Genomic DNA, 23,501 nt, shown 5'->3' with positions numbered 1-23,501 from the left:
TACCCTTCTGATGTGTATCATCCCATGTTTCAGGTTTCTATTTTTTTTTTTCCCTTCAACATTCTCTTTTTGTCATATACAGAATCTTTGAGGTTACAGAAAACAAGAGAAATTTCTGTATAGCCATAACAAGCTGGTCATTCATTTTGCTTTCCCATACAGTTCTTTAGGTATACACAGCTGATTTATATGCAACAGCTGAAATGCAGTGACAAGATTATTAGCAATATTTGCTACAATACCTTCCTCTTGCTGGCTGCAATAACAGCAGGAAGCCATCGACTCTCTCTAGTGTCCATTAGTAGGAAAACAACATCATGAGCATCAATAAGCTCTTCAAGTGTAGCCACATCCTTCCGAGCCTGTGCCATTGTTACTTCTGAAAAATTCACTGGATGGCCTGGCATAGGGATGCTCATGTTATAGCCTTCTGAATTCTGGATGGAGGCAGAGAAAAACAGCAGCATGTTAAAACAAACTTTTGGCTTAACAGAATTATTCTAAAGTGCTACAGTATGGCAGAAAGGCAACTTCACTCTTTGCATCTCTCATCAGGAGGCTTGTTAGGTCTAGCAAATCAGCTCCAGAAGACAGCTGAACTGCTTCTAGTCCCAAAGGGAACAAACAACAACGAAGCAAGCAGAAAGGTCTTGCTCACAATTAAGATTGTGCTGTTAAGTTATACAAAATCATTATCCTGGATTATCTTTGCAGCTACTTGACACACAACTACTAGATTTCTCTGATACCAACTACCAACTCGGTTACAATATGATAAATAAGAATTATTGCTCATTCTTCTCTCTAAACAATAGTCTTGAGTGATTTTCATGTAATTCATGTAATTAAATCCATATGCGACCTTTATATATAAGGAAGTAACTTCTGAGGCTTGTGACTCCAGGCTTTGGATAACTGGAGGCTTCCATTACACAGCCACTCAAAAAGCTTGTTCCTGCTGCAGAATCAATTAAATATTTCTGTAACTGAGTATCACCAAGAAACAGTGGTACTGTAGCACAACAAAGTTAAAATCTGTGAGGTGTTACATATTCTTTCATGACTTATCAGAAGTTCTGGAAGTGAAATGCCTAGCATATTTTCATATTAAAGATCATTGTTTGATAATCCAACATTCATTGAACGATTGCTTAGTACTAGTACTGACATTCAAAGTAATGGTAACAATAGGATCACCACAGATAAAAGCAAAACAAAAACAGAGCAATCCTTGGGTCAAACTAAATGAACCTCAAATCTCTGGAATGGATCTTCTGTAAAGCTTGTTCATAACACTAACCACCAGGAGCATAACCAGTCTGTGTTTCACTATCTAGAGATCAACAGCACTCTGATTAGTAACATAGTCAGGGGTATTTTAAATACAGAATTGCAGAGTAAATATGCACTACCCATTTACTTGTTCATGTCAGTGGTCAAGATACTGCTTGTTAGTTAAGCTCTGCCAAGCATAACCACTCTATCCAAGGCAATCTCAATTCCAAAGCAAAAAAAAAAAAATACAAACAGTTGATGGGTCTGCTACCACATCAACATGAAGGTCTTAATAATGATAAAATGAACTCCGTACAGTTAAAGTCACTACTGCTCTCTTATTAGGAGATTTTAAATATTGATCTTACCACTCCTGGGAAGATTTTCTGAAGTCTTTCTGCAGCTGCAAGTGCCTTAGGCTTCCCACCACTGAGACAGTCTTCAAATTCATACAGCGGCTGTCGCACTGGGTTGGAGTATGAAATCCTTGCGTTGTCAACAAATGTAATCTTCCTGACTCCCCAACCCTAAGCAAGAAACTAATTAATATATTAAATACAATGGGTTTAGTCAAACAATTTCGAGTCTCCAACGACAGAAACTTAAAAGGCACTTTGCTCAATTTTTCTACAAAGATCAGCTTTTGAAGCTATTCACAGCAATGGCTCCGTACTTGCACTTAATTAAGAGAACAGGTAACTTCATCTGTCTAAATTTATTACTCTGCAGTAACCTCAAAACTTCATTAAGTGAGATGTGGTAAGGATTCCTGGAAGTAAGGATCAACACAGCTACTTCCCATGCTTCATTGTGAATTTGATTTTATAAGCTTGTTAATTTGTTCCAGAATTTTTCAATGCTTTAAATGTAAATTCAGTATCTATTCTTATCATGCTAAGTTTCTCTTACTGTTCTACTATAAGCAGAACTCCAAGCCATTTCCATTCCCTACAGATGTTCCCTGCAATTTGTAATGTAAATTATAATGCATACATTAATAGACAGGACTACAACTTTTTCCTTATGTGCCATGGCAGCTGCTCAAAAAGTGGTAGAACTATTGATAAACAGCAGATTTTTACGATTAACTCAAGACTTACCATCAAAGTCCTTGCCACACTACAACCCAGCGTACCAGCTCCTAGCAGCAGACACTTGGCAGACACAATTTTTTCCAAATCAAGAGTAGGGACCAATCGCCAGCACATCAATTTCAAATTAAGATCCACCGATGATTCTGCTAACCTATACCACAAAATAAATAGTAACACTGATGAATATTATGGGGTTTTGTTTTTCTTTTTTTTTTTTTCCCCCCCCAAACAAAGCAAAGACCTATTTCAACTGTTTGGGTTTTTTTTTTTCCCCCAAAAGGAAAGAAAGAAGTGGAATAGACCATTCCCTCAAGGCACATGCCAGTAGTTCTCATAACACCTTCTCACCTTGATTTCAGCTGCCTTTTGCCTTTCTCTCAATTTTGCTGTTCGTGACAACAGAGCCGTGTTTTTATTTGGTCTCCTAAGTTATTATTCTGGATCTCTATTTTTCCTATTCAGGTCAAACTCACTAACTCTGAGATCTACTGTTCTACCATCTTTCCATTATATGAAGGCATTTGGGTGCAACAAGAATATACAACTTGTGGAGAAGAATGGGCCAAGAGAAGGGACTGCTTTATTTTCCTAATAAGAAATAGAAATTATTAGGCTGACATATCTAATTTGAGCTTTTCCTTCTGCAAAAGAATGTACATAAAACATTGTTACATATATAGAGAGAATAAAGGAATACTTGTACTTTCTTGTGAAGAGTGAAGCATATCTCAGCTTAGAACAGAATATATCATGCCAGCAAGAGCATCAGTACATTGCCTAAACAATTCAATGTGTTAAATAATGTGAAAGAATTAGTCTGAAAGGCTCATCTCCACTTAAGGTGGAGATCAAAAGACATTTGAAACAACTTTCTCTGTTGTTCATCCACTTGTGAGACAACACAATGCTATGTTCCGAAGAGCACTAGCTATAAATTCTTCTAACCGTTCTGCCATTGAGATATTTAGGTACATACATAACACAATTACTCTTTTGCCAGATTGCTTACTAGCTATTAAATATACCAGATATATTCTTTGAAACTTTCTCTTGTAAGGAATGCGTTGGCTAAACATCTCTTAACAACGTTCTTGTAAAAACTCTGCACTGCTTAAAAAAGAATAGCAAATCACTACCATAACAGCCATAGGAGAAGTCTGCAAGCAATGAACAAGAGCCTGCATGCTGTGCTCGTCAAGATCTGCACCAGCAGATATGATCCACTGTTTCATAGCTGCTGTGATGGCATTATTGCTAGGAGAACATTGGCCACATAGACCATATTTCATCAGCCTGAATAGATATTATCTGTTCAGGTTGTCTTTTCTGGCCCGATTCCGTAAGTTCAAGCCTTCAGCTTAGTCAGCATGGTGATGCAGCCATCAGAGATGATGCTTTACCGGGGTTCCAGGAAATCTGGAAGGATCACCACTTTACTTTATCTGCCACTCCAGGGACTGATGCTTTGACTTTGGTTCAAAATGGTGACACCAAATCTCACCAGTAAGAATGCAATCCAGCCTCATAAGTCCTGAGAAACATGTATATGGTGTTTTTCCTGTTCCTAAGTACTTATGGGATCCACCTGGCACAAACTTTACAATATTTCAACATTATCACCACTGCTTCCAACACACTGAAGATGTTATTCAGTTCTGTAAGCAGTTCCCTGGTCATAATCTTCCAATTCACATGGATGAGTTGATTAAGACACAGCTGTGGTTTTATGATTCTTGGTTATCGGTGTTCCACATCATAACATCACGTAGTACTTGGGGAGTTAAAGACCTAATGCTCCAGTTCTGGGTACCTGCCCGAGAAGTGATACATCCCCCAAACAGGACTGTTTGATGTTCCGTTACCACTTCTAGTCAGAGCAAAATATAAAAGACATTCACAGGTCACTTGACCTTCCCTTTTGATCTCAGCAACATGTGAGCTCCCTAGATCATCTCACCTCACCATCAGAGTAAGGCCTTCAGCTTTCAGACACTCATTTGATTTATTAGCTCCAATTCTATTTATATTATACTATTGTACGTTGCATTCCTTGCATTCCGATTTCTAATTTAGTTTGTTTCTCATCAGATTGTTGCTGCTGTTCTTTTAGGCCCATCTCTCTACCCTATTTCCCTTTCACACTGCTGTCAAAACTGCAGAAACATACCACCCGCAGCTTGACTGCAATAATAACCACCTTTGGTCTCCATAAACGTTCAGCAAGCATCAATAAATGCTAGTGGATGCCATTTTTTCCTACATGGAAGAATTCAGCTATACCCCCCTGCTCCATATATGCTTCCACATAAGCTAGAGTCACAAACTGCAGAAATGTCTGCTGTTTACAGAGCACTCTGCTCTAACAAGATGCAAATCCGCACTAGAACCAAAGATCACACAATATGTATATTACTGCATAATCTTCAAAACATTTAGTGTATGCACCACTGCCTTGATTGAGAGAATTCTTGCATTCCACATTTCAACTTGTTATCACTAAAACCCAAGAAAAGAAACTACAGAAATTCAGAAAATGAAAACCAAACCTTTTTGGATCCATACACTCACTGAGATTGACCACCCTTGGACCCATGCCTCCCTTCTGGTTTTTCTCCCATCCAACAGCTTTTGGACAATCTGTTTCATGAAGAAAGAAGGAAAAAGAAATTAAACCCTTAATACCACAGGATAGGAAAAGAAGATTCTGTTTGATTTAAACTTACTGGAAAAAAATTAAGCCTTTAGGGAAACAAGCTGCACCTTAACCTAGTTTATGCAGCTACGCAAGTGTTGCTGGATTTAATACCAGATGTGTAATGTGCTGCTTTTGCCTGCTTAGCTTGCTTTATATCTAAGGTGGAAATATCATCATCCTTATCATCCTTATATCATCCTTACCAAGCCTACTGATCCTGAATGTCAAACAGATCAGCATGTTTAGCTCTCAGTAAATTCAGAATTCGCTACTAAGTTTCATGTAGTTCAATCACCTCATGATCCCTAGGCTCTAACTGTAAATTCAGTAGAGAATTACACATGCTATTTCTACAATAATTAAACACTTCACAGCTATTGCATGTAAAGCACCCAGAACTTCTTAGGCAAGGTAGAAAAATAGTTCAGACTGTTCAGCAGACAGAAATTTAGTCTGAGTTTGTTCTAACGTGACAAACTGATTGCTTTAAAATACATCTGTCTACTTCATAATGGGACTGAATTCCACTGTTTTATAAGTAAACAGAAAAATACACACAGATTCACTATCATAAGCATTTGCAGAGGGACCGTGTAGAAATTTAAGACTTTTTAAAATCACTTTATATAAGATACTACAAATTGCTACCTGACTTCCATATCTCCACAATAACTTTTTCCTCAGATGTTCTCCTTAAATCCTGCAAATCCTGTTACTAATTCAATAAGGAAGCCTATTCACCCTTGTTTTTTAAAGAACATTCAAATAATTTTCAATTTATTTGAAATAACTTAGTGTAAGCAGTGATTTCACCATGTTGTTTTTCCTATCTTCATGGTGACTGGGGAGAAAGAAACAGAAAAGGGATTTATTTTCCTCTTTTAAATGGGTTACCTGGGCCAAATGCTCCTTGTGGAAGTTTTATTTCAAAGATAATGCTGTGTGTTATGTCTCTCACCCCTTGCATGGTCCTGTCTCTGAAGCAGAGCACTTCAATTGACTGGAGAATATTGCCCCTGGCAATTAAAAAAAAAAAACATACAAAGAGACATGAATTTTTTTTTCCCCCCATAAAAAAGGAACTTATTTTAACTCTACTACACAGTTTCAGTCTTTTGTAGATTCTGACTAAGTGGAACACTACTGCTCTCACTGGCTATAAACACACTTGTTTAGCACACGTAAACGATCACACTCTGCTGAGACAACTCCAATGAACTGACACTAAACAGTATGTCCTCTGTCACTTATTCAGTGCTGCTGGACAAACCATATCAGTAAACATATCAAGCAACACGACATATACCTGCACTTCCCCAAGGCAAAAGTAAGAATTATTTTCAGTTCTTGATGTAATAACCTTGTTCCCCCTCACAATTCAACTCCAAAAGTCAAAGAATTAGAGCTTCAGTGCCTAAAAACCAACGAACCTTAGAATGTATAAAGCACTCTGGGTACTTATACATCCTTCAGTCCAGAAAATTCTGTACCTGAGCTTTTCTACTTCCTGATTTGCTTCCCTGAAACTGCTTCTAGTGTTTGTGATACTGAAGCTGTTTCTGATAGCAGGCAAAGTATTGTTAGGAATACCAGTAATCATGGACAGGAAAATAATGACTTGCCCAATCGATGACCAGAGTCTCTGGCTAAAGAACACTCCTTCTCAGGAAGTGGCCTTTATCCAGATGATGTCCTCACTTTGGAGGCTGGCCCTTAGATGAACCCAGGGATGGGTGGACCCAGGGTCCGCTCCTGGTCACACAGGAAGCACAAGTGAACCACCTGCACCTGTTCTTCCTGGGCCAGCCACCCCCTTCACCACGTGCCATGCCATAACAGTTCCACTACAACAGTAACATGCAAATCCAGAATCACTGAACACAAGGAATGTCGAAGTCAAAACTAGTTGGTTTTTGCCTTTTTTGTGCGTTTTTGTTTATTTTCCTTCATATATTTTTTTGCATATTTTTGAGACTAAAGTTAAGCTTCAGGTGCATGATGCAAGTAAATTGCCATGGATGAAAAAATGCTTCATTTGATACAAATCAATAGCATATATCTCTGTGGAAAATAATAGAAGAGATACCATTTATGTGATGCCAAGATCAGGAAATTTCGCAGTGGCCATCCTGGATAGTGAGATAAATTACATGGATCATAAACTCCAACTGTCACCTGCAAATGAAAGTGCTCTGAGAAGTCATCTATCAATACTGATACTCAGTTCACACTAAAGCATACCTGGCATTTTTAACGCAAAATATTTGTACTACATACATATTTTACATACATTTTCTGCATGGTCCCACTAGATTTCAGGAAAACATTTGCTAGAGCTTTCAAAGCTCTCACTTCAGCTTCTTCATGAGCATTCACACATTTCACTACAGTATATTAGCTTGCTTTAAATAAGGCATTGTGAGGAAAGCCCAATAACAGAAGCCTTGTTCCTTAAACAAAATTCTGCATCGATTTTGGTATGACCCAAAACTGAAAGGGGTCAATCCAGCATGAAATAAAGGAGAAAAAAACAACATAAAAATAACGCATAAAGCCAATCCTTCAAGATGAGATATAATATATAAGGAACTGGATGTTCTGTCTCATCTTCAACTGGTGTAATACCACGCACTTAATCGATGCACTTAAACTTGATTACTTTACATTCAGTGCAGAACTAAAACATAACCAGAAGTCAGGAAGATGCCACTACCTTTAGATATGCTGAAAATTTGAACTCGTTCATCACTAGAGCTACCCGTCTCTCTCATATCTACAGAGCTCTTCTTTCCCAGTTCTTGCTTCACCTATTGATAAACTTACAGCAACTCTTCTACATCAGTGAGGTGCCTCTAGGAACAGTCTGAAATGAATTAGACAAAATCTAATGCATAAACACAGGGGAGGCAAGGGTCCATTCCCCTGTCCCTCCTCCAGCCATACACTGCTGCTGCTTTGCACTTGCTGACTCAAGAAGGCATGAGACCTGTTAAAAAGCTGACCTTGTTTAATAAACTAGCAGTACAAATACATTTTTCTTCTAGGGGAGCAAGTTCAGCTGGCTCATGGAAATACTGACAAATTTCAGAGTCACCTCATTCAAGAAACTGCATCTGATAGCTCTTTGGCAGATCTCTTCAAAAAAGAACATTAACAAAGAAATGCGTTCCAAATGATTACAGATTTATCTTGCATTAAACTATCCCTATATTAATTAAGTGCTCGCTTGCCTGTGACCCACTACTGCACTTACACTACTTTTTAAAACCTCAGTTTTTAGTAAAAAGAGCACGCAGAACTCAGACTTAAAGCTGCTCATTAATTTGATACAACTTGGCTTCTGGATAAGGATGTAAACACCTAACTCTTGACACAGAAGTCAAGCCAAGCTGCCAGTCATCAGCTGTTTACCCAGTGCATTTATTGGCCAACAAGCGTGCCCAATTCAGTATTACATGTATGTTTCAAATCACTTGTAAATTAAGTACGTGCAAGTTATAAACAGATGCAAAATACTCATTACCTTTCCCTCTTGGTCTTGAAAGAAACCATCCCATTTTTTGAGTGGAGATACAACCACTGAATTGTCATGATACTTGATTAAAAAATAAGGAAAGGCTGTAACCCCTTCTGACTGGCAAAGTTCATCATACGCTTTCTGAAGTGCTTGAATCTAAAAGCAAAAAGAATTGAAACCAATAGTTGTAACGCTCCTATAAGGAAACACTGACATGTATCCTTATGCTCCGTCTCTGGAAGCGTTCAAAGCCAGGCCAGAGCATTCTGTGATTCATTCTATGATTCGGTGCAATTGCTACAGAATTCAGGAATGCTATCTCACCCAAGTTATTACAGAATACAGTGTATTCTGAAATTTTAAAGTCTATCATTACCACAATAATAGATTAAAAAGTGAGTTGCTAAAGCTGCAATTGTCAACGCAAATTTGAAACAGGTACACTGTAACCATTGCAGCAAACTGATCTACCAACAGAAAAAAAAACAGAACCATAAAATGAAAGCTCATTCTAATAGTTACAACAGCTTGATAAGCAAGTAAGTCTACCCCCTCTATTATTAGCAAAAGTTCTCTGATTTGTTTCCAAAGTAGAAGACCTGTACTCTTGCAGTCTTGTGTGTTAGCAAACATCAATCACACTATTACACCATAGAGACTTCACCACCCTGTTTATTTTGTTATCCATTTCCAACATTTAGCCAAATTTTTTTGGAAAATGACAATACTGTTACAGTACTTATTACTACAGAAGTAACATAAGGGCATTCTGGGAATGAGGCAAGTATTTTCCACTGGAGAAAAAAAGAACTGAAAACTGTTTCTCATGGACTACTACAACATCAAAAAAACACTCCAAATTTCACATCAACTCCTGTCACAGTCAAAAAAGGTATTTGGAAAAATTTGACTTTTTGTCCTCTCACAATGAAATAAGAAACAAACTGCAAAACATCATCAGATGCTCTAAACTATTCCCTATCAACATTTTTCTTGTCAAATCATGCATTTTATTAAGAATTTTGTCATTTCTCCTGATCACTCACAGAATGTTTCTTTTAAAACCTTTCATTAAACAATGGTCAGTTTCAAAAATACTGTGTAGCAATTGGACAGATAAATACGATGGAAAAGGCCTTACAACAAAGGTGCAATGACAGAAGGACCAGCACAATAGAAAGGTGCTATAAAAGAAAAGAAGATTGCTCACCTGGATCAGAAGATTCCAGGTCACAGGGGAAAGCTTCACCAAGGAGGGATCTCCAGAAAGAGATCCATCCCCAGTGGCAGTCAGCCCCTCAACAAGGTCTAAGAGAGGTGCAGCAAGGCTCCAGCCCTTTCAGTCACACAGCTGAATTGCCTTCACCTGTGCTCCCAGGGTCTTTTGCCCAGGTGCTCAATCAGTGGTTCAGGCCATGATTCAGAAGTTCCCATACACACAGCCATGTAACTACCTCCCCTCAAGAGCTGTCTGCCATGCCTGCATCTAACTTAAAGCTGAGGCAATGTTGAGATTTTGTACAGAAAAAAAACGGGGTAAACTACAAGTGAGAATAAGAAAAGAGAAGATTTTAAAAAGGAATTAGATTTAAAAATCCAGTACATGCTAATAAAAACACTAAGCTTTATGGCAAGAAATCTACTCAGTGCTACAGAGTTCATAACACTTGGTATTTAGAATACCTGATTTAAAGAGAACCGGTCACCAAGACACACCGGTTTCTGAACTATATGTATTCCATCAGGGAAGCAGAGAGCAGGGTAGCAAAACCAGTAATAGAAATGATATTTTTTCAGATCCTTGGAAAAAAAACAAAAACAAAAAACCAAGATTAGATAACAAACAAATTAAAGGAAATTTCTATTTGTACTAACCATAGTTCTTACTTGACAAGTCACTGTCATGAATTGAAAGAAAACCGAGCATACTAGACTTCTTTCCTCTACATATCCTTCTAATCAGGACTTCAGCAGACAATTTGTGTACAATACTTCAGTGTTAGAGCTTTGTGCACTAAAATTGCAAATATGTTAAATGTGAGAGCTGCTCTGCTTTTACTAATACTTGCAAGGCAGTCATATTCAGATACATTTTGCAATCTGAGATGATACCTGCATTTTTTAAAGAATACACTACAAAATCTTTTACATGTGTACATGAGAAAGGCCTCAGAATTTTTTTAAATGTTCTGAGATATTTTAAAATGTCTGAGAATGACCCTGATAACGTGAATATGGTATTACAAATACACAAGTTCTCCTAAGAAGAAACTACTACATTTCCATTTCAATGCTCTGAGATACATTATCATTACTCACTGCGAATGTCAACAGCAGGAACCTGTTCAAGAGCAGAGGGTTTTCAAGTGCAGCTCCAGATTTTATTGATTCCCATATCTGTAATTGATAGTTGATAGAAAGAAGAGAAAGGACTGAGAAACAAACAGAAAAAGAGTATAAGACCTCTAAGAGTTCCTCAACTCTCTGAACACAGTTAAAGTAACTGCATTGTGCCTGTCATTAATTGGAAGTACTACACCACACCAGGCCTTGAGCAAAGATATACATGAAAGCTTTGTTACCCACAGACAGCAGGCAGCCAATAAATCTAATCCAAGGAATCAAAGACCAGTCAAAGTATAGCACCTCAAAAATAAAAAGGTTGCCTTTGTTAGACTTGCTCTTCTCCCTAAACCATAACATTTAAATTAGTTGGTTACAGAACAAGCAGATAAGCCCCTTCCTTTGGCAGTCACCTTTCTCTTGCCTTATCTCAAACTTCTGGCTGTTTCCCATCACTTTGTCACATTGATAGATGAACTACAGTAATTCAGTTTAAACTAGACACTTCCTGATTTCTGGATGCTGTAACAAATCAAAAACTGGATCTATAGAATGCAAGTCACTGGCAGCTCTAGTACATACTGCATTTAAAGCACAGCTTTGTAGAAGCCTGAAAAAAAAAAAAAAAAAAAAAGATCTCCAAGCATAATTATCAACTTGCTATTCTCTTGCGAAGAATGGTAAAAAAGCAAGTATCAAACTCCCACCATAATAAGTTAAATCCAAACCACATGGGTGAATTTGGACAGACTCTCTAATATTTGGGTCAGAGACTGTAAAGCAATTCACCGGCTATTTCCAAACCATCTCTTTACCAATGTAACAATCAGAAAGATCAACCCCATGGAATGGTGATACAGAAGGTGTAATGACAAAGGGACTAGTGTGAATGAAAATGCGTTACAAAAAGAAAGGAAAAGTGCTCACCCATGTCTGAAGATCCAGGCTCACAGGGAAAACCCCACAAGGAAGAGGTCTCCTACCAGAGGTCCCTCCCCAGTGGCAGTTAGCCCTTCAGTGAGGTCTAAGAGAGGTGCAGCCAGGCTCCACCCCTTCCTGACACACAGCTGAATTGCCTTCACCTGTGCTCCCAGGGCTCATCAGACCCCTTCCCCAGGTGCTCAATCAGTGGCTCAGGCTTTGACTCAACAATTACCATTCAACCAGCTGATTTGATTTTAACATTACCTCATTTGCTTCTTTTTCCAAAAGTGATTTTTTATCACAGGACTTGAAAGCCTCGAAAGTGTTGGTATTATACAATGTTCCAAAAGCAGGACAGCAACGTGCTGGTATTGCAGCATTCCTGAATTAAAAACAAAAGAACACTGGGAATTGTGTACTAACGTCTTCAGCATGATCAATAGTAGTAACAACTGCTCTCCTATGGGGAAAAATTGTCCAGAAACTGGAAAACAATGAGGCATAGTAACAAAAGCTAATGAAAGCAACACTGAAAACATTTTTCTGATCATAATGCTTTGTTAAATATGGATTGTCATAAGAACCTGTGGAAGAGAGCATCCACATTATGCTTTCAAAATTCATGAGGAATCTGGGTTTTTCTAGCAAGGCAGTACTGAATTAGGTTGAAGGAAAACTTTTAAAAAGTGAATTCAAACAATTAATGATGAACGTGATTTACACTAAGAAAGAATTAAGACTGAACTTTACACGTCAATACTTCATACACATAAAGAAATACTCAGTTAAAAAAACTAAGTTGAAAAGGACACCACAAAGGAAGTCTAATCTGGACAGATGCCTGAGTGTCTTTCCTAGTTTGTAACATCAGCTGGATTTGTAGCTGGATTATTTTCCATTATTTTATAATGGAAAATTTTTTGTAGCTAATTTTATAGACCTGATTAATTTAACTCCTTTAACATCATTCTTCCAAACTGATCATTTTGATGTTTCCATATCACAGCCTTCTTCCAAATGCACTTTGCTGAAAACACTTTCAGTATAACATCAAAAAGTTCTTAGATAAAAATTGTGTCCTGTGAAATTATCTCAAAAAACACTATGCCTTGCTAGAACTCCTAAGATCCTGAGAATTCGCTTCTGAGATTCTGAGATTCCAACTTTGTGATCCATCAACTAAAAAAAAAAAAAAAAAAAAAGAAAAGCAGCATTGACTATGAAGGCATTTATCCAGATCCTATGTTAGTTATACTAATTTAGGCAATTAACTCAAAGTGAAAACTGGATGGAAAAAAAGATTTCCTCTCATCTCACTTTTGTTGTGTACACAGAACAACTTTGTTCAAGCTTCACCTTGGGAGTAAAAGCAAAATTAGGAAATTTCAGTCAAAGGTTAAATATTGCTTTCAAAGATATTACAATGTAACAACCAGGATTGTAAAAGCTATTTTGAGATCTTAATTCTAAGGAAGAATATTTAGTTTATAAAGATATTAAGAAAGCTTTAACCAGAAATCAGATGACTGAAATCATTATTTAGACAAAAGTGTCTATGAAATGTGGGAAAAAAGGGTATTATATAAACACATATAAACACTAAGTGAAACTGAGACTTGTCAGTGTATTTTAAGCTTGACCCTTCAGATGAATACACTGCTTCAAAAACAGGGAGTAGTACTCCAAGGCACAAATACTCTTTCCGCAGTTATAAAGTTCATGAGAAAATGAATTGATCTCTTATAGAATTTTTCCAAGTCATACTTGGAAAAGCATTACTGTTATGCAAGGAAAGCTTCTCCACATATGAATTAGGGTAAAGCATAATACATACTTACATGTCAAAGGCACTAAATTCCAACGTCAAACGAGCTGGGAAACCTGATGGATCGCCTGGCCAAAAAGAAGCAACATGCATCTTTTAAACTACAATACATATGTTTTAAAGTTAGAGAAACTAATCTAGGGTTATAAGACACCCATGGACACACCAGAATTCCCATCTCATTCAGCAGTGCTCCTAATCCTAGCAATGTCTCAGCAAAATACCTTATACACATTAAATGAATATTCAGAGGAACAACAGGAGAAACCCAAACTACTAAGAGAGACATTCAGTTTCTACCTACCATTGTAGTAGTACCCTTTGATAACCTTTGGAGTCTCATCTAATCGGTACTCATTGAGCTTCTTCTGGGTTAGTTCGTGCCAGAATCCTACGTTCAAGGCACTACTGAAGGGAGCAAACTGCAGCTTCGAACTTCCAGGATCCACAGGATGGTGGGACTCATTGCTGACTGCTGCCATGACTGTAGTTCACTATTAAACATACAGGCAAAGAGAATTCTGTAAAAGCAGATAAGCTGTCTGAGTATATTCTCCAATGACCATGTCACACTTAACTACTTCAAGTTTCTTTTAAATACACTTATGTACTACACACACTTTATGTGAAGTATAAAAAAAACTGTTATTCCTTGAAAATTTAAGAAGCTTGGTGCAATGAAAACAGCTTTCACAGATTTTCTTCATGCTTTTTGGAACAGGGGAAAAGAAAACGATGTTTTTAATTTCTTAATAACTGCCAAACCAAATGACCAGCTTCTTCTTTGAAAGAATTTCTCAAATTAATCAGAAAGACACAGTAACATTTTTCCTTTCACAATATTTCCTCAAGCAAATTATTTGGACGTAATCCATGTTACTGTTTCTAAGAGTATAGACATGATCTCCTTTTCCTACCTTAAAGACTTTCCTTATTTCTGGGTAAATTGTGAAATGTATTTTTCTGTTACACGTTTGATGTGTTCCATCATGGTAGATACATGGTTCTGTCACAATGTCTTCTTTTAAACAGAGTAGGTGACATTTCTTCTTGCTTAATTTCACTTCATTTTTCTTTTTTTTTTTTCCAGTTTTTTATTTTTAATAACTAGAATTTTGACATCATAAATTTTTCACAGCTTGTTTAAAAATATCTTCTCATATCACTTCTATTTGCATAAGGAAAGTTTTCTTGAAAACTTGACTATACAATGGCTGTACAAAGTAGAGCTAGCTGCATGGCATTTTCTGATCATTTTAATAAGACTTGCTTTTCCTGCACTGAAGATGTAAAAGTCACATATACTTACGTATTAATAACCAGCTAGTTTAAATTTCACTACTAAATAAATAAATAAATATTAAACCCTACAGCATTTGTTTTTCAAGAAAAAATACTAGGAAAAAAAATACAGATTGCTCATCATAAGACAAGCAAACAGTCACGCATCACAAAGGCACTAGCAACAACTGAGTCAGGTTGCAATGCATGTCATGCCAAAATGCTTATAATAAAACTTTTAATGAGTTTTGATTAGGCAGCTAGTGAAACCAATCCATAAACACTCTCTTCTCCTCCTACTGGTTTGTTTTCAGAAGCAAGTTCAGGAAAGTATTAATTAGCACTTCTTCCAATTTATAACAAAAAGCAACATGAAGTCAATGCCTACTCCACCAGACAAGCTTTATTATAACGAGAGATCTACTCATTTTTAATTATTTGTTCTTTTTCAGCCTTTGGAATAAGCTTTCATTTTATCCTCCTTCTCCATTTTATTTAACTACAGGGACGTGACACACCCAACAAACTGTACTGTCGAATATTTTAAATGACCAAGAACCCAGACGCCAACACCAAGCAGCCACGTACCAGGAGCTGAAAATACTAGCCTAAAAGCATCCACTGCAAATGAACTTCAAGACCCTACTTAATTCCACTATTCCTGTACCTAAAGAGCTGTTGTTAAGAAACACTATGCTATATATGTGTAAACAGAACAGAATAGACAATCATTTCTGATCTACTGACACTTTTGAAAATATAATTTTATGCATTTGCATGCAAATACTCAAGCGCTTTTTTATACAAGATCAGTACGTTAAATTTTGTGCAACAAGTTACATTTAAATGTGTTGTAGGTACATTTTGTAGAACTTGCAGATAGAAACCCATGGCTTCTAACAGTCACAAGGAGAATGTGAGGAATAAAGAGACATCAGAAATCTGGAATTTCACAAGAGTTCAGCTGCAAAGTGAGCTTGAAGCAAGAAGGTTTACCAATACACTTTAGAGATAACTCCTGAGTTCTGTAACTGACAGGAAATCTAACAAGTGCAATGAACAACAACAGCCAGAAAAAAAAGTACAAGTTCTTGCATCTGCAGTTAAACATACAGGTATTCAGATGAGTCTAATTGCAAAATATGTCCAGAAAACCACAGAGCAGCTGTTTCAGTAACACCTGTCCTGTCCTTGAGGGAGGACGTAATCTGCCATAAGAACACGATTAGCAGTCACGCATCCTCTGGAACCATCATGATGTTACAGGTTTTAAACCAGATTCACAAAAACACCTTAAAACCCACATTTTCTATAAAACCCCACTCTGTGTTACAGAACAGAGAATATTCTGAAGACCTCCTTTCTATGAGCAAAGGCAAAGCACTACCTAAGGTGCTTTTTCAGAAAAGCTGAGCCAGACATTGAACTTATCTGATGCTTGTTATCAAGCCTATTTTTGGAGCACGGAAAGCTTTCCTTATTTCCAGGATCACAGCAGGGTTGGGTTGGAAGGCACCTCGCAGTCCCCAGCCCTGCTGTGGGCTTGCTGCCCCCCAGCTCGGCTGCCCAGGGCTCCTCCACGGCCTGGGGCACCTCCAGGAAATATTACTACCGTCTCGCCTTGCAGACGAGCTGCCCCGCCAGCTGCCAGCCCTGAGCGCGGCAGGCGCCGCCCGCACAGCCCCGCAATGGAACGCCGCCTCCTCAATGCGGCACCGCAAGGGACGAACTCCCTCCCGCCCTCCGTGACAGAACCCTAACTCCCGCTCTGGAAGCGAGACCAGCCCGGAGCACGGCGAGCTCGGGGTACGCAGCCGGGAGCCTGAAGGCAGCAGACGCCCTCAGTGCCCCTCAGCCACCGCCGCCTCCTCACGCCAGACGGTCCCCAACCGCGCACGGCCGCTCACCGGCTCCAGCGCGCAGTACTTCCGGCATTACCAGCTGACGCGAAGCGTGACGGTGCCGTACCTCTATCACGTGACGAGGAGGGCGGGAAGGGAGCGGGCGTGCAGCGGAGCAGCGTCCATTGCGCACGCGCCCGACCGTTGGCTCCGCCTGAGGCGGGAATGTCAGTCAGCGCAGCGCTGCTCCCTTGTGGCGGCGCGGCGTGGTGCGGGGTAGTGCCCGCGGCAGCCCAGCCCAAACCGATTCTGCAGGTTCTTTTCTGTGCCGTCCAGAGTGCACACGCTGTAACAACTGCATGAATAGGCGAGAAGATACAAAGTGCGCTCGCTTTACGGCTCGTGAAGTAATACGGACTTACAACCCACCCTCTCCTCTGCGGTTATGACTGTTTGACCATCCTGCACAAGGAAGCTATGCTTTGAGTAGGTGCTGATGTGCTGGTGAAGCGTTGAAGGATTCCAGATTTATCAAGCATATTTAGTCAGCTGAATCATACGAATGATAAACGATATAAAAGCATGCTGGCTGAATACTGGAGACGTTCCCAGTTTTATGTCAGCAAATGTCCTCAGCCCAGGTATGCCATCTGTGACACTCGGTGCTGCAGCTGTTGCCATTATATGTAGTCCCTAACATGATACAAGCATTGTCTCTGAAGCCTTTACCTTCAATGAGACCTGGCAAGAGAAGTAATCTGAGCAAGGAATGGATTCAATGGGTGGTCAATAAGCTTCTTAAAACCCAGATTTTGGGCACAGAATGCTGTGCTCAACAGGTAGAAAAAAACAGCCAGCAGAGGATTATTGGTTTTTCAGGCAGGTTGAGACCTGTGCTGGTAATGTTTAACACCCCTATTACCAGGCTGGATGACACCACAGTGAGGGCAGCAGCTGAAATGCTGCAGGACTGGGCTCTGCGAGGAGCCTCAACACCCTGCTGTGGCTGAGAGGAGCTCACCAAGGCCAGCAAGGACACGTCAAATGGGAAATCTGTACCTGGAAGAGACTAACTGTGCATGCCACCAGCTACATCACTGTGAGCTGGGGACTCCCTGGATGGCAGCTTTGCAGGAGTTAAATAATACAGAGAATGAAACATATACTAGATGGCAGGATCCACTTACAAATTGCACCCCTCCTTTAATAAACTGGCATGCCACTTCGTACTTGACACAGAATCCCACAGTTCTTCTCATTTCCCTCTAGATGTCCTCACTGACACAAAGAAACGTGGAAGGGTGAGTGTATTTTTCTGCTTCTTAAAATTGGTTGCTCTAACCACACCCTCAACAAAGTAGAACTTCAGTCCAAGAAATTCATTATGTCCACTTAAAACTGTGAGTCCTCTGACCTTGATTATTAACTGGAAAATGTTGAAAATATTTGCAGGAAACCACGCCTGGAGGCTTGGCCCCACGTGGCAGTAGGTTTCTTCATTCCTTACCCTGATTTGCTTTTCTCTGCTTCTCAGTAGAAGAAACTGATAAATCCTGTTACATACTTTGCTAATTGGAAGCTTAAGACAGGAAGTCTCCAATTTTCCTGTTTCGTTATTTTTTTATTTATCACATCAGAGAAGTCTACTATGACAACTTTCCCCATCTTTGTAATTGGCACATTTAGATTATGGATAAAACTGAAAGGACATTAAATCATCATCATCATCATCATCATCATCATCATCATCATCCAGGCAGCTTATTTGTTTAATTTTTTTTTCTTTTGTACTTGAATAGTTTTTAATCATACCAGAAATACGCTTTGATTTTTAATGGTGATCTTATTTCACTGGTTTTGTTATAGTTGCTGTTTCATTTATTAACACGCTGTAAAGTCAGAAAAGGCAATTGTCACAATCAACGCTTTTTGATAATCTAGGTAGCCCCTGGGTTATCATGTTCTACTGCTATGCATTAGTAACTGCAGCTGAATCATTATCCTGTTTTTTTTATTTCCCTAGTGCACACCTGAATTACCATCTATTTTATATAGAATTGCTGTTGCACATTATAATAGAAAAAAAAAAAAAGAAAAAAAAGAGCAGAATGGCTATTGATCTTAAGAATAGTTTGTGAATGGCTTTGAATCAGAGCGTATGTTCCAAAATTTGCTGCTCTGTGGTCTAAAAGGTTTGTTTTATTACTTGCGCAGACACTGTTCCTGCAGTGCAAAAGTTGCCAGAATTACTGAATGAATGTTACTAATTTATATATATATATACACACACACACAATCTGTATATTTTGGCATATTTTTTTCTACATTAGAGTTTTCTGATTGCAGTCGTTGCTGAATACTACTTAAGACCAAATTTAATCAATCTCTGAACCTTGTTTGATACACTGACTACGTTAATTAATTTAGTGCATTTTTCCAAAATCGAGCTGACCACTTAGAAAACTGTGGATACTAGGCCTTCATTTAATGTTAAGTACTATAAAAAAAATCTATTGACGCTCAGGTATTTAACAGATATAAAACGGAAAGGATAATAATACTTTGCATTTATTTAGTGTACTGCATCCAAAAATTATAAGCATGATGCAAATGTCTTAAGTGTTTAATTGTTCTAAGTTTTGTCACGTTCACTTGCAAAATAGGCATGTGTGGCACAGAAAGACTCTAAGTAGCTCAAGATCAGTAAGAACATAGAATTGAGAATTGCTCCTGCAACTGTTCCCATTTTTCTCTTCTGATGCAAAAAGATATTACACAGCACATCCATTTCACTTTTCCCACCAAACACGTGACAGCACTCTGCTAAAACAGCTCCGGTTCTGTCAGACCTTTGCTGTTCTCAGAAGCAAGTAAACATTCTAAGAGTGGTAAATACATCAACACAGCAAAAGGACAATGAGTGTCGGTGCTCAGTCAAGTTAGAGAGTTCTCACAGTTTCTTTTAGCATCAGAATAGTTGTACTTTATTGTGTTCAACATACATCTTATATACCACTCATTTACAAACAAGAAATTCCTGTTCCTCCAACAGTTCCTCTAATCAGTTAATCGACCCTAACTTCTCCCAAACAACAGTGATAAAGGAGGAAAGGTTTCTTAAGTGTGACAAGATTAACAAGGCATAGAAAAGAACCTCCTGTTCACCCTTGTAGGCAAAAAGACAGTTTGCTCTCTGTCACACACTGGTCTCCCGAGGTTTCACAGTGATAAGGTCTATCAAAGAGTCTGGTAAGTTCTTTGGTGACTCGCTCACAGTTAATCTTCCCCCACAAAGGAGAATATATTCTTTTCACAGTGAACTTTCAGGATGCCTCACCAGTCACCTTTCATAAAATGTATGGAACATTCACCATTAAATGCAATTCATTACTATATACGAATATGACATCTGCTGCTGAAGATATCACAGAATCTCAGAATCACAGAATTGTAGGGGCTGGAAGGGACTTTTAGAGATCATCGAGTCCAGCCCCCCTGGTTCTGGTCTTCTTAAAACTGACTGGAGTCCCATAGCAATTCTGCCCCAGAGGTCAGATTTAGTGTTTGCTCAAAATGTTTCTTTCGCTTAGTTCCATTACAGTACAGAAATGAATGCTTCACTTGTGTACCACAAATGTACAGTCTTGACGTGTTTGGATCATACAGGACCAGAGATCTCCTTGGCCTCAATTCTGCATCTTTCTTCCCAATCTGCAGACTTTGGTTTATGTTGATATAACTGTTCTGTTAAATCATCAGCTCATGTAATGTAGGTGACTGCTTTCTTTTGCTAAGGAACTATGTTTTCTTCCTTTGACTGGAAAGTAGGGTTTACCTCACTGCGCTGTTCATACTTAGAAACAGTGAAATGGATGGCTTAATAAGGGAATGACTTGAGCTACTAGGGTGAAACCTGCAAACCTCTGTGTCAAAGCTGCCTTCCAGCTTTTTCAAAGGAAGCCCTTTTAATGTGTTGTTGAATGGATGAGGCCCTGAGGATACTGCAAAAGCACAGCTTTGAGTTGTAGGCTGCATTTAAGTGGCTTCTTGAGACCCTTTGCAACCATAAGTATTCTATCATTCTGCTTCTTCTAAAATATTTAACAGTGTTTACAGCACAACTTACGTAAGTAAAGGACAGGAAAGGTAAAAATACTTCATGTATTTTATTTCCTATTTTGCAAGCTTGAGTTGCTGCTTATGACTTTGTCTCACTGTAGCGAGAAGAGTTTGCCTGTCATAAAAATATGCATTAGCATTGCTTCTGCATGCTTAGGCTATTTGCCAAGTCATAGGAGGAATAAAATACATATAGGCCACAATCAGGTATATTCTGAAAGAATATATGTTGTCAGAGACAACAGCCTACCCTTCTTGATATTATCTTGAGTTCGGAACGTCTTAGCAAAATGTGTAGGACAAACAATACTTCTCTTTTCAGTGAAGTTGAAGTGTACTGGTATAAATGAAGCAAGCCTGATATTAAGTAGATACTGTAGGTTAAACTATGACTTCCAAACAAGTGTATGACTTGGAGAAAGCTATAAATAAACAGTGTAGATTTCTTCAAACAATAGAAGCTTCTTTTTTAACTGTGCAAAGTACCTCTTTCTGCAGAAGACCTCTCTTCACAAGCAGTGTGTTCCCCGTTCAAAGCAGTAAGTTAAAAAAGAAAAAAAATCTTTGACCGGTCACAGAAACAGTGTTCTCTTTCTGCCTTTTCCATAGCTGAATAACTTATAATCCCTGATGATCTCTTTTTGTACACTCAGGTTAGTTCTATATGACAAAAGAGAGAATCTCAAATCATAAAATATTTACAATAGTGTAACAGATCTGAGACTGGCTAATGAGCTTTTTGGATTCCTGATAAGAATTCATTCTTCAAACGTGCTGAAGCTGTTATATGAACATATCCCACTTTTACCAACACTTGTTTATAAATTAGTTTTCCAAAGCCTTCTAATTTATCACAGTATTTGCCTTTGAAACTGGAACATTTCATTTGATTGATTTTATGGGTTGCTTTTTAGCTCAGAAAAAAAGCCAGTGTGATATTACTGAATGTGAAGGATCTTTTTGAATGTCTTCTTGAAATTTTCATTACAAAGAGGATACAGGAATGGATTTAAGGTGGAATTCACATAGCCGAGCCATATAGTGAACATATGTAATTTGTAAAACTGTTCACGGTGTTGGAAAACAGTTACCATGTATAACACAAAATAGGGAATCCAGCACAGCATAAAGGCTGCCATTATGACCCCTAACTGCTTAGCTGCTTTCCACTCCCTGTTCACGTGCTGTATTCGAAGATGTATTCTGGAATGAGTATGTAGGGTTTGCCAGGTTTTCCTCAGGTAAGTCAGTCCTCTGAAATCCCTGTTCTCTGTATTTTCCTGAGGAATGCAGGCTCTATCAGGATTAGGATTGGGCTGCTCTCCAGAAGGCACGTTGTCTGTGAAAGTATCGCTGTCTGATGCAGCACTTACGTCGCTGTCCTGTGAGTGAGGGTCCTCTTCATGTTTATTGTCCTTTTCTACACACATACTCTTCTTTCCTGCTTTATCCAGATCTGGCTCAGACTGGGCAGTGGTGGGAGGCAAACAACTGGATTTAAAGGCTTTGCTGTTACTGCTGCTAACAAAAGCCTTTGAAGACTTGTCAGCCTTACTGAAAAGCGGTTTTGCTGCCATACTTCTGCACTCAGACGACATCTGTTTGTCTTTATGAGTTGTGTTTTCATGTATGCTTTGCTTTCGGAGGCAAATACTTTGCTTGGCCTTTGCCTTATCATGAATTACATTTTTGTTTTCAGAGAAAGAGCAGTATGATCCATTGACGACTTCTCTCTGTTGGCAGTGTTTTCGAACAGCTCTGAATATTTTACAGTAGAGCCACAACATTATGATAGAGGGCAGATAGAAATTGACAATGGCTGTCAACACTTTGAACCAAGTGACATGAGAGAACTCAGTTTCGCAGTTTGTTTTTCCTTTCCTTTTCTCATCATTGGCAGAATCACGCCACCATAGGATTGGGATGATCCATAAGGAAGAGAGCAACCAAGCTCCCAAAATCACCAGTGATGCTCTCATTTTTGTTCTATACTGGAGATATTTCAGGGGGTGTTGAATGGAATGGTAACGGTCTAAGCATAGTATGAAGAGACTGAAAATAGATGCAGTACTGGCCACATAATCCATTGACAGCCAGAACAAACATGCTGTTAAGCCCAGAGTCCACACATGGTTTAGGAGATAAACAATATTAAGGGGCATAACAGCTGCACCAACGATAAGATCTGCAATAGAGAGGCTAACAATGTATAAGTTGCCAACTGTTTGCAGCTTCTTCTCAGTTTTCACAGCACATAATACTAATACATTCATGACAACAGTGACCAGTGAAATGCTAGCTAGGAAAAAACCTAGAAGAACTATGTGAGTGTAATTTGAGTTCTCTGTTGTGTTTTTTGACATCTTTTGTACAACAGCAGAGAATGAAAATCAGAGAAGATGCCCCAGACTTGGAAACTCAATCTTGATTTACACTCCTGGGTGACAATGTGTTGGGTTGCTTTGTAATTTTTAATGCTGGAACTCTGGAAAAGAAAAGAAATACGCTCAATCTCTGCAGTCCTTATCATTTTCCCTTTTAGGTCTTCCCTACACAACATATTTCTACAATATTTTATATAATGAGT

The 23,501-nt window shown here is 38.6% G+C and overlaps 2 protein-coding genes across 2 annotated transcripts in view; both read right to left on the bottom strand.

The window, feature by feature from the left end:
- Positions 1-14,155, bottom strand: part of ATG7 (autophagy related 7) — a gene marked incomplete at both ends in the record, with an annotated part of 35,165 nt that extends 21,010 nt beyond the window's left edge. The window contains 12 exons of the mRNA XM_079540588.1: positions 243-437; positions 1,644-1,802; positions 2,376-2,520; positions 4,916-5,006; positions 5,959-6,080; positions 7,151-7,239; positions 8,588-8,737; positions 10,265-10,381; positions 10,901-10,978; positions 12,113-12,230; positions 13,687-13,741; positions 13,978-14,155. Coding sequence (XP_079396714.1) covers positions 243-437; positions 1,644-1,802; positions 2,376-2,520; positions 4,916-5,006; positions 5,959-6,080; positions 7,151-7,239; positions 8,588-8,737; positions 10,265-10,381; positions 10,901-10,978; positions 12,113-12,230; positions 13,687-13,741; positions 13,978-14,155 — 1,497 coding nt within the window. The remainder of the gene's footprint in view (positions 1-242; positions 438-1,643; positions 1,803-2,375; positions 2,521-4,915; positions 5,007-5,958; positions 6,081-7,150; positions 7,240-8,587; positions 8,738-10,264; positions 10,382-10,900; positions 10,979-12,112; positions 12,231-13,686; positions 13,742-13,977) is intronic.
- Positions 14,156-21,852: 7,697 nt separating this feature from the next.
- Positions 21,853-23,277, bottom strand: HRH1 (histamine receptor H1; the record flags this gene model as incomplete). Its single annotated transcript, XM_079540493.1, has 1 exon — positions 21,853-23,277. The coding sequence occupies one exon, from the start codon at positions 23,275-23,277 to the stop codon at positions 21,853-21,855; it is 1,425 nt and encodes a 474-aa protein (XP_079396619.1).
- Positions 23,278-23,501: the final 224 nt, after the last annotated feature.

This window comes from Tetrao urogallus (assembly GCF_951394365.1).
Source record: "Tetrao urogallus genome assembly, chromosome: 10".
Classification (NCBI taxonomy): Eukaryota; Metazoa; Chordata; class Aves; order Galliformes; family Phasianidae; genus Tetrao; species Tetrao urogallus.
This window is presented reverse-complemented; position numbering and strand designations above follow the sequence as displayed.